The sequence below is a fragment of the Temnothorax curvispinosus genome, unplaced genomic scaffold (genome assembly GCF_003070985.1).
Source record: "Temnothorax curvispinosus isolate PA1 unplaced genomic scaffold, ASM307098v1 QBEX01003397.1, whole genome shotgun sequence".
In the NCBI taxonomy this organism is placed as follows: Eukaryota; Metazoa; Arthropoda; class Insecta; order Hymenoptera; family Formicidae; genus Temnothorax; species Temnothorax curvispinosus.
Genome location: NW_020213177.1, coordinates 32,665 through 43,343, shown reverse-complemented (window position 1 = coordinate 43,343; position 10,679 = coordinate 32,665). Strand labels below are relative to the sequence as shown.

At 34.8% G+C, this 10,679-nt stretch overlaps 2 protein-coding genes across 3 annotated transcripts; one reads left to right on the top strand and one right to left on the bottom strand.

Moving 5' to 3' along the window:
• Positions 1–1,765: 1,765 nt before the first annotated feature.
• Positions 1,766–5,996, top strand: LOC112452425 (eukaryotic translation initiation factor 3 subunit B). The gene is made up of 10 exons (XM_025012624.1): positions 1,766–2,010; positions 2,119–2,431; positions 2,531–2,890; positions 3,015–3,157; positions 3,237–3,372; positions 3,967–4,162; positions 4,287–4,467; positions 4,565–4,805; positions 5,014–5,122; positions 5,324–5,996. Exons 1-10 carry the CDS (start codon positions 1,781–1,783, stop codon positions 5,422–5,424), a joined length of 2,010 nt encoding a protein of 669 aa, XP_024868392.1. The 5' UTR covers positions 1,766–1,780; the 3' UTR covers positions 5,425–5,996.
• A 231-nt stretch (positions 5,997–6,227) lies between these two features.
• On the bottom strand, positions 6,228–9,839 carry LOC112452427 (CDP-diacylglycerol--glycerol-3-phosphate 3-phosphatidyltransferase, mitochondrial). 2 transcript variants are annotated; one of them, XM_025012625.1, is made up of 8 exons: positions 9,305–9,839; positions 8,588–8,786; positions 8,397–8,519; positions 7,916–8,193; positions 7,373–7,644; positions 7,028–7,252; positions 6,652–6,861; positions 6,228–6,546 (listed from the first exon to the last, which is right to left on the bottom strand). In XM_025012625.1, the coding sequence occupies exons 1-8, from the start codon at positions 9,334–9,336 to the stop codon at positions 6,344–6,346; spliced, it is 1,542 nt and encodes a 513-aa protein (XP_024868393.1). In that variant the 5' UTR covers positions 9,337–9,839; the 3' UTR covers positions 6,228–6,343. The 2 variants fall into 2 exon arrangements, with proteins under 2 accessions (XP_024868393.1, XP_024868394.1); XM_025012626.1 differs by lacking the exon at positions 9,305–9,839 and adding an exon at positions 9,161–9,274.
• Positions 9,840–10,679: the final 840 nt, after the last annotated feature.

Genomic DNA, 10,679 nt, shown 5'->3' with positions numbered 1-10,679 from the left:
CCTGTTCCTATTGCCTGTTGCCTGGCATTGTGCAAGGGGCTTTAGAGCCAAAGCACATAACATTGCGTAGCGATATACGACGTTCAAAGTCCCCGATCTGACAGATCAGGATACACCAAAACTTGTGCGTTACTTAAACGGGGAGCACACACTTCTGCACAACACATAATGCGTAAGCATAAGAAAATTGATTGGTCCATATACATGTGCATAAGGAAATAGACCAACCAATTTTCTTATGTTTATGCCTTATGCGTTATGTAAAAGTGTGTGCTCCCCGCTTAAGCGGCAGAAGTGTGTGCTCCCCGCTTTAAAGCGGGAAACACAGACTTTTACATAACGCATAATGCGTAAGCATAAGAAAATTGACTGGTCCATACACATGTGCATAAGAAAATAGACCAATCAATTTTCTTATGCTTACGCATTATGCGTTATGCAGAAGTGTGTGCTCCCCGCTTATGACTACGACTGTCATATGTGCTTTGGCCCTTACTGTACACCTCATTTCAATTTTAGACGCGCCATGTGTCGCCACGATGTCGGCTTGATAGTCACAATGGGTCTGTTTTCTATTGCTGAACTGATTGTACATACTAGTTCAGAGTTTATCTTTAGGCCTGTTCTATTTAACTAAACTTCTTGCACGGTTCATCTTTTCTCTTTTTCTCTCCAACGTGAAAAGAAAAAGAGAAAAGATAAACCGTGCAAGAAGTTAAGCTAAAAAGAACAGGCTTTTTTTTTACTCCACATTGGAAGAAAAAAGACAAACTCTGAATTAGTGCAGTTTACCAATAGAAAATAGACCTAATTTTGATCTTTAATAGCGAATTTGATTGGATGCACTCAGTGCACTGGTATAGGTACATTAAAGCTGTATACAAATCAACATAAGGTGTATGTTTAATATAAACAGTTAAATCGTGAAATCCTTAATGTTCTTTATTGTGTTATTTGGTAAAATATATATTAGACATTTTATCGATTGAGATATTTGCATTTTACTTTAAAGATTAGAGGTTAAATCAGTGTACAACGGCTTTAATATGCACCAGTGCGCACTGAGTACATCCAATTGAATTCACTATAAAAAATGCCGAACGATAGGATGCATTCAGGAAACACAACAGTTGTATAACTCAGCGTGACATCTTGACCGAACTCTGATTAACTTGATTAGTAATTTAATTTATCAAATAATAGTTGTCTTGTTAAAAAATGTAAGTAGAATTATAAATTTCTCTACTGTTTAACGTTTAACATAAAAGAAGAGATTAGATTTGAAATGACGAGTTGTGTAAAAATTTTGCTTGAATTTTACTGGTTAAATTAATTGCAGTTTGTTAATTAAAGTTTTTGGTTAAAGTCATTTTTGACCCTAGACAGAATCACTTATTTTTCTCATACGTGAATGACTCACTGGGGTAATACGTTACCCCAAACTTGTACCGCGTGTATAATATTTCCAGAATGTTCTTAGAAAACTTTATAATAGATAATTTTGTTTGTTGTTTAATAGGGAAGACGATAGTAGTCATCAATTTGTGGTAGTAAAAAAAAAACAGTAAAAAAATTTTGAAAAACAAAACATAAAAGAACCAAAAATTTGGCTGAAATGATGTGAATTTGAATTTCGCGTGGGGTAACGTATTACCCCAGTGAGTCTGTCTAGGGTTAAGCATTTTCTCAAATATATGTCTGTCTCGTTCCAGAGAAAATGCTAAAAAATGCAAGTAAAACAGATAATCTATTGTTAGGAGAGTGAGCAGTTTTTGTAACAATGAATACATATCTGTATCACAAATTTACAGAGCTGCTCGGCGATATCTTGAAGCAGAAACCTTCGGAAACAGATGGAGTGGAATCTGTGATTGTTGTGGATAATGTTCCTCGGGTAGAGCCTGACAAATTAGAGAAGCTTCAATCTGTTATCAGTAAAGTACTGGGAAAATTTGGCCCAATAGTCAATCAGTTCTATCCAATGAATGAGACCGATGGCAAGACTAAAGGGTTAGTCCACAGCCTGCCTAAATTTGAAAAGAAATAAAGCTATTTCTCTAATGAGATAGCTTGCAGAATGTTTATTAGCTTCTGAGATATTTCCTTTCTCTTTGACAGATACATTTTTCTGGAATATAACAATCACTTGAACGCGCTCACTGCAGTCAAGTCTACCAACAATTACAAGATCGACAAATCTCATACGTTCAAGGTTAATCTTTTCACGGATTTCAAGAAGTTTGAGGATATCCCAGAGAACTGGGAACCACCGAAGGCTCAGCCCTTCAAAGCTGCTAGTGACTTGCACTATCATTTGTTGGAGCCAGACGCTTACGACCAGTTCTGTGTTCTTTGCGGCAATGGAGCGGGTGTGTCGGTTCAAATCTGGCAAAACTCGGCACCGGAGCCCACCCTACTCGAAGAGCGTAACGTGAGTAGAAAAGATTTTGTTAACAGAAATTTCATTATGCAATTCTTTATGTAGCAGCTGCAATGAGTTAAGTTTGTTACTACTTTTCTCTGATTACAGCGTTGGACAGAGACATATGTGAAATGGTCACCGCTAGGTACATATCTGTCCACATTCCACAAACTGGGAGTTGCGCTGTGGGGTGGCCCTCAGTTCACCCAACAAGCCAGATTCAGCCAGCGAGGTGTTGAGTGTATCGATTTCTCGCCTTGTGAGCGTTACCTAGTCACCTATACTCCACGTACTGATCTCGGACAGGATCAAAAGCGCCTCGTGATTTGGGACATTCTGTCAGGTCAGGAAAAGCGATCGTTCTTCCCCGATGGATCTTCTGTCTGGCCAATCTTCCGTTGGTCGCATGACGATAAATATTTAGCGCGCATGGGCACAGAGGACGTTCTCAGTGTCTATGAAACTCCGGTGAGTATTTCTCATAGTCACATTTATTCTCCTTGATTTACGATACTTAACATTAATTATTCATTATTATTGCCTGTTATGTTAAATCTGTAACAAGTCACTATCATCACATTTAATTTCTTAGTCGTTCGGTCTGCTGGACAAGAAGAGCATCAAGATTCCAGGAATCAGAGATTTCAGTTGGTCTCCGACGGATAACGTTCTTGCTTATTGGGTGCCAGAAGATAAAGACGTCCCCGCGAGAGTAACTTTGCTCGAAATTCCTAAGTAAGTCTTTAGCCTTGAATCATATCCACATTGTTGGCATAAAAGGAAATTTTTAACCAAAATAATACTTTACTTTCAGCCGCAATGAAATAAGAAATAAGAATTTGTTTAACGTGGCTGACTGCAAGATCTTTTGGCAAAAATCTGGTGACTACCTATGCGTGAAAGTTGATCGCTTTGCCAAACGCAAGGAGAAGACAGAACAAAAATACACAGTGAGTTGACTAATGTAGCCGATTTTTCGCATAAAGCATAACAGTTATTTATTCAGTATGTACAAATTATATATAACTATAATTATATTTAGAATTATGTACAATTTTAGTATTTCGGTATAGTTAAACGGCCTGACTGGCAAGTTTTATTAAACATAACACAACGACGTTTCGACTACTATTTTGGGTCCTTTTCAAGTTATTTTAGCAATGATGGATCATTGTGCGTCAAACATATAAAATTCGTGGCGGGTCGGAAAAACACGACGGTCTCATGTGAAGGTCGGACAACTAAAGTTGTCCCGCTACGAATTTTATATGTTTGACGCACAATGATCCATCATTGCTAAAATAATTTGAAAAGGACCCAAAATAGTGGTCGAAACGTCGTTGTGTTATGTTTAATAAAACTTGCCAGTCAGGCCGTTTAACTATACCGAATTATTTCATCACTGGCGAATAACTTTTATTGAATAATTTTAGTATTATTTGGCAAATTTTGATTTTTAGATTTTCAAAAACAAAAGAGCTTTCAGTAGTCGTTATTATTAAAATATAATTGCTATTAAAAATTATTCATATTTTATATTACAGGGTATGTCATACAACTTTGAAATCTTCCACATGAGGGAGAAACAAATTCCTGTGGATAGTGTGGAGATAAAGGAACCGATTCACGCTTTCGCGTGGGAGCCAGTTGGCAGCAAATTCGCCATTATTCACGGAGAAATACCCACCGTAAATGTCAGCTTCTACGAAGTGCGATATGGCCATCAACCTGCCCTTCTCAGTAAGTAATTACATATAATGGAAACTTTACATTTAAATTTTTTTTACGTGATTAAATTAATAACTCGCGAGTTTTTGTTTCGTTGATTCAAGTTTAACGTTCGTAAACTGCATTTTTTCAACAGAAAGATTGGAGAAGAAGGCTTGTAATCATCTGTTTTGGTCGCCGTCGGGTCAATTTATCGTCCTCGCTGGCCTGACAACAATGGCTGGTGCTCTGGAATTCATCGACACGAATGATTTCACCATTATGAATTCCACTGATCATTATCAAACCTCGGACGTGGAATGGGACCCGACTGGCAGGTAGATTCAAAAGATTGAAGCAGTCGTATAATACGAAGAGCTAAGCATAGAAGCAATAACAAGAAGTTAACTTTCTCTTCGTTTCGATTAATTTTAGATATGTCGTCACGGCAGTGTCTAGCTGGAAGACCAGCGTTGATAATGGTTATTGGATATGGACGTTCCAGGGCCGTATTCTAAAGAGAGTCAACTTGAACGCGTTCAACCAGCTGTTGTGGCGGCCGCGGCCTCCGACTCTGCTCACCGCGGAGCAGATTAAGGAGATAAAGAAGAATTTGAAGAAGTACTCGGCGCAGTTCGAGAGCAAAGATCGCATGCGGCTGACGCGTGCTTCAAAGGTGCATTTTCATTTAATAAGATGTATTAAATATTTGATATTAAAATATTTTTCTAGCAATGTTTTTCAAGTATTCCAGTATATTACAAACTTCAATTTTTGTATGTAAAGGTTATGAAGTGGCAAAAAATAATATATGAGAGTACAAAATGTTTCTTCTAAAAGGGTCTGTGATTGTGACTTACTTTAACGAGTGATTAATTTTCTAGGAATTAATCGAGAAACGTTGCTTGCTGATGAAGGCATTCGAAGAGTATCGTACGAAACGTATCGAAGAGTGGAACAATCAGAAGAAGCGTCGTCTAGAGTTACGTTGCAGTAAGTACTATCTGGTACTATATAGATATATATATATCTCAAGTTGTCTATAGTATTGAAAGTGTATGTGCCATCCATACACTTTCCTAATTTATGAACACATTGAACTAGGAAGTTTTTCGGCTGTATTATTAATATTGAAAATAAGCAATATTTTTTATATGAATTGAGAGATTAATTGTTATATGCGTGCACTTTCAGATATTGATACTGACGAATTGGACTCAGATTCGAAGAATGTGGAGGAAGAAGTTGTTGAATTTTTTGTCAAAGAGGAAACGTTCGTGATCGACGACAAATAAACTCTCTTCCTCGGGCAATTGTTAATCGCCGCGCCGGTTGCCAAATCTTGGAAATCTCTTAAGTGTGAAATAGCGGTCTGTTCCCATCTGTAAAGTGTCGCGATATTTGTCGTTGCAGCAATTGAATGCAATTATCTCAACTATGAGTGGTAACAGACAATCAATCTTGTATTACTGTTACTACTACTATTATTATTACTATCGCTATTGCTGTCATTACTACTTTACCCGGATCAAAACAATTTTTACATATTCGATACTGCGTAAGAAACGTCGACATCGTAGCAATATTAAATTTTATCACATACCTTACAGGATAGCCTAAACAATTACGTCACTGATTTTACAACTTCTGCCGGCAAACTTACAGAATAAAATGCCAAGGCTGCATCCCCATGGAAAAAGAAATAGCGGAACGGAATTGAAACGGAATTACTCTGATTGGCTAGTATCCCATCTAGAGAGCCTCTACCTGAAGATTAGCCAATCAAAGTGATTCTGTTTTATATAATTCCGTTCCATTATTTCTTTCTCCATGGGGATGCAGCCTAATTTATCACTTACAAAATGAAGATTAGTTTCTATTACTCTCAGAATTTATATATATATATATATAAAATTCTAGAATCCAGAATCCCAAGATCCAGATCTAATCCTCTTTATATCTCATATAGCCCAACAATTTTATTCTTTGCATAGAAAAATGACATGAAGTTTTTATTAAAAAAATTGTTTTAATCTAAAAAGTAAAAATAACAAGAAATCCTATACAATGAAAAAAATGTCTAACATGAGGGTAAAAATTCATTGGGAACGGTTTTATATTTGTGGATCAATTATCCTGTACTTACTGTACAATATGTTACAGTTAAAATTAAATAAGTTTAGAATATGAGATTTGCCTTTTCATGTTTCGGTTTCAAAAATAATAGCGAAAGAAGAGTACAACCGCGCATACCCAAGCCGATGGTATTCTATCTTGTTGCGAGAAAGTCTTCCTCGTAACAGGTTTAGCACAGGAAAACAATCGTGCCTGCTCCTCGTGCAATGCATTTTGTAACTTTTTATTTCTTGTCACTACAGCTATTTGTGTTTCGAGATCCCTGTTCACCGATCTATAACCTAAATCATCCATATTTTAATTTAGTCGTGCTAAAAATCCTTGAGAGATTATTGCAATCTCATTGTCTAAGATTAGAATCCAAGATAATAAGAATTTATCTTTACCAAAGTTTGGCGAGCCTATGAGAGTCAACGAAGGCTTTTGCTGATTTGGCAAAGTGTACCAGAGACCTTTGGCATGATATGTCCAACCTGGTTTAGCAAATTCCCATAATGTTACCCTCTTTTGCTGATTCATTCTCTCACATAAATTGTAAAAGGATTCTTCTATTCTGGTATACGCTGTTGGTATTTCTCCGGCAATTCCTTTGGCATCTTAAAAGCAAGATAATTTTAGTAATAAATAGTTATTAGTTTCTAGAATTATTTATCCAGATTTTTTATAAGAAAAATATAATCATGCAAAAAATGAGACGCAATAAATGATCTTATATAAATTTTAGTTTGTGCAATCCAAACGTTTGGAACAAGAAAGACGTACTAAAGAAGCCATTGGTAGTGGGATGTGCTGTCAAGAAGTGACACGTTGCTCGACAATCTCTAAGCACAGCTTGACTGTAGTCAAAAGTCAGATTGAAATAACCGGTTCCGAGTTTGAGTGTGGCTCCCGCTGGAGCAGTTTGTAAGAGTTTCAATGTTACTTCGCTATCGTGATAAATATTCAGTTGACCCATTTGTACTAACGGAAATATCCACGTGTCTGCATCTGTAATAATTAAAGATTAAATAATATAATTTGTGAGTTTGAAGTAACAATCTAGGTGGTGAAACAGTTTTGAATATTCTTGCTTTGAATAAAATTTATATAGAATAGTTATCGGTATACTTTTGTCGAGATCAGCATTCTTTTTTATTTCATTCTGTAAGAATGTTTGTATCTTGGATGCTGCTTCTTGGGTAAAGACTTTCCCAGATCCTTTATAAGGATGGCAATTCACAGCAGGATTTAAGCTCGTATTGCCATCTGGTTGTAATAAGAAGCTAAATTCCATCACTTTCTCAATCAATTTATTATAGAAATCGCAAAGTTCCTCGCAATCTTCTATAACGAAGTACCGATCCTGTCGGTTTATGAAGTAATCATTGCTGAGGTTCGCTCTAACATAAAATGATTGTTTAATATATTTTTATAAATATCAAACTGTAAATGGCTTATTCGATATTGATTGATTGTATATCAAAATGGTCTTATTTTTTATTATTATATACTATATATCTCATATTTAGCACAGAGCTATTCAAATGGCTTTATTATTAAATATTTTTAATTAACCTTTCTTCCTTTCATATATATCGGCTGTTAATTTTAATATAAATTCTGACATTTTTTTCTTAATTAATTATATAGCAATCGTAGTTATGAGCTTACCCGCTAATGATCAAGTCATTGTCGATCATATATAGCTTCATATGTTGCAAACCGATGAGCTCATTAAAGCGATCCGGAATTGCTGCTTTCATCACGCCGCGTAATTTCGGCGTGTGATAGAGGAAGATCTTGCAATGATCTCTACATTTGCCTTTAAGCAACGGCTGCAGCATCTTTCGGGAATTCTGCTTGCCCCGGGAAGCTCTCATATAGTCCAGCAGGATCCGCACTTGCACATTGCCGCCATTCGTGCTCATTGCTTGTTCTATCACGTTTACCTGTGGAAAGAAACATAACTTCGTTTCTCAAAAAAATCGATTTTGAAAATTGGAAAATTAACTACATTTTATTTCTCAATCTCAATCCTCTCTTCATATCTTTTTCTTGTAACTTTTGCAGTTAATTATTGCTAATTTGTTATTCGAAATAATTATTTTGCCAGGTTTTCTATTATAAATGCTACAATTTCTATTATACCTACCAGCTCAGTCTCTAAGGTGCCAGTACCCAAGTACAGAGAGGCAAACGTGATTCTCTTCTTGGCACGTCTGCATTTTTCTAACAAAGTGCTATAAAACACCCGTGGCTTGTGGATTATAGTGATCTGGATTGGGAAAATCATTTTTATTAAAACAAAATATGTCCATAATTAAGAGTGCGTAATTATCTTACTTTTGAGCCATTCACTGGAAAAGCAGGAGCCACAGTGTGCAACCATGATAGGGGATTAACTTCTTCTTGCGCCGGAATATCCAAATCTCTTAACTTTTCGTCATCCAACATTGCTGTTTGTACTTTGTGTCTGATAAACAGTGAATCTATAGAAGTCCTTATCTCAGCCGCAGTGCCTAGCAATTTTGGTTCGTGAAACCTGAGATACATATGACTAAATAAATAAATCGGCAATAAAATATGTAATAAATTATTATACGCAATTACTATATTGCAAAATTATGACGTCAAATTTCCGTATGTTACAATACATTGTTTTTACTGTTATTTACAATACACAAAAATGTTATTTGTGCAAAGTATTATAAAATTATATTAAAATTAATATTATATTAATTAAGATATTAATATTAAAAATTATTAACAAATTAATATACTAAATCTTTTACATATTTATATATAAACGCTAAAAGAGAAATAATATTTTGTTCATGCTAATTTATGTTCATTACAATTATGTCTTATTATCATTATTATATACTTATTTCGCGTTATTACTCGCACACAACATACATTGTTTATGTAAAGTGTCAAACCCTTTTTATATAACGAAAGTCAAATGTCAAGTAGATTTGAAGGTTAGGTTATGCTACGTTAACCTAAGAATTCGCGTGAAACATGACACGTGTCGAGCGATAACAAATTAATCGTACGCACCGTCTGAAAATTCGTAGAGCCGAGCTGTGCATGAAGAAATGTTGTTTTAAATAACAAATACGAAAAACTGGATCATCCACATGCACGAAACTTTGATTTTTTAACGCAAACTAACGAGACGCCATAAACGCCGCCTGTCTATAGATAGTCTAGGGACTCTACGCCTGTCGATCGGAATGGAGAATTCAATTTCGAATTGAATTATCTTCATTGAAGAAAATTATGTATTTAATAAGTGCATTTTTGAAGAAATGAATACAATTACACTCATTAGGCTATAAGAAAGTTATTTTCGGACCAAGTATCGCTAGATATTATCAGAGGCTGATATTATAGATATTGAGTGCGAGCCACTTTTGGTACTCCAAACGCTTAATTCTTGGAAACATTTCATCCTTGTTGTTTATCAAATGTTAAACAAGGACAAAATGATGCTCTGAAGCATTTGAAGCGTCTAGTGGATCGCACCCAATTATAAGAAAGCAATGTTATTTTAAATAAACTTATATGTAACCTACGTTATGCCCATGCTAGGGCAAGGCATTTGGCCGGGGAAGGGAGCGCAAAATGTTGAACTCGCAACATATTGCGCCCCCCTCCCCCTGTCAAATACCTTTAATAAAAAAAAAGAACAATAAATATTTAAAAAATATCAATTATCTTACAATGTAACTTACGAGCCTTATATGTGATACAAATTCATTAATAAAATAGTTTCATAATTAAGTTTGCCTTGTGCAATCGAGTTCTCTATGAACAAAATGCAATATGTCCTTTGTCGATCAGGGCTATGACACAATACAAAAGTATAGAGGGCCTCTAGATACGAGGGGCGCAAACTGATTGACTTGAAATTGCTGCACAAAAGAATAAAACATGCAACATGGCGATCAATACCCAGTAAACACAAAGTAACAATAATATAATTGTTATATTATAATTTTTCACTCAATAATATAACTGTAATATAACATGCCTTGTACATAACAGTTATATTTTTGAGTAAGAAATTATAACAAAACAGTTATATTATTGTTACTTTGTGTTTATTGGGTAGTTATATTAAAATTATATTATTTTATAATATAATATATTTTATAATATAATTTATTTTAATAAATAAACAAACATATAAACATTATAAACATATAAACATTAGAAAATGTTTATATTGCACCTTTTCAGGAGATTACTTTCTAACAATAAATCAGATGATTTATAATTCACTGCTTGACCATTTAATTTGTTCGTGGTATTCTTGATTTTTCGTTCAGACTTTCTATGTCCCTATTAATATAAAGTAATCATATTATTTAAAAATATTTTCAAAAATACATAAATAGATATTAAACAAGTTCAAATCATGTTAGACAAA

Coding starts and splice junctions, on each gene's coding strand:
- LOC112452425 (XM_025012624.1), top strand. CDS start 1,781: ATGAATACATATCTGTATCACAAATTTACAGAGCTGCTCGGCGATATC. Junction 2,011..2,118: donor ACCGATGGCAAGACTAAAGG/GTTAGTCCACAG, acceptor TCTCTTTGACAG/ATACATTTTTCTGGAATATA. Junction 3,158..3,236: donor ACTTTGCTCGAAATTCCTAA/GTAAGTCTTTAG, acceptor CTTTACTTTCAG/CCGCAATGAAATAAGAAATA.
- LOC112452427 (XM_025012625.1), bottom strand. CDS start 9,336: ATGCACAGCTCGGCTCTACGAATTTTCAGACG. Junction 7,645..7,915: donor AATGACTTGATCATTAGCGG/GTAAGCTCATAA, acceptor ATTTTATGTTAG/AGCGAACCTCAGCAATGATT. Junction 6,862..7,027: donor CACTACCAATGGCTTCTTTA/GTACGTCTTTCT, acceptor CTTGCTTTTAAG/ATGCCAAAGGAATTGCCGGA.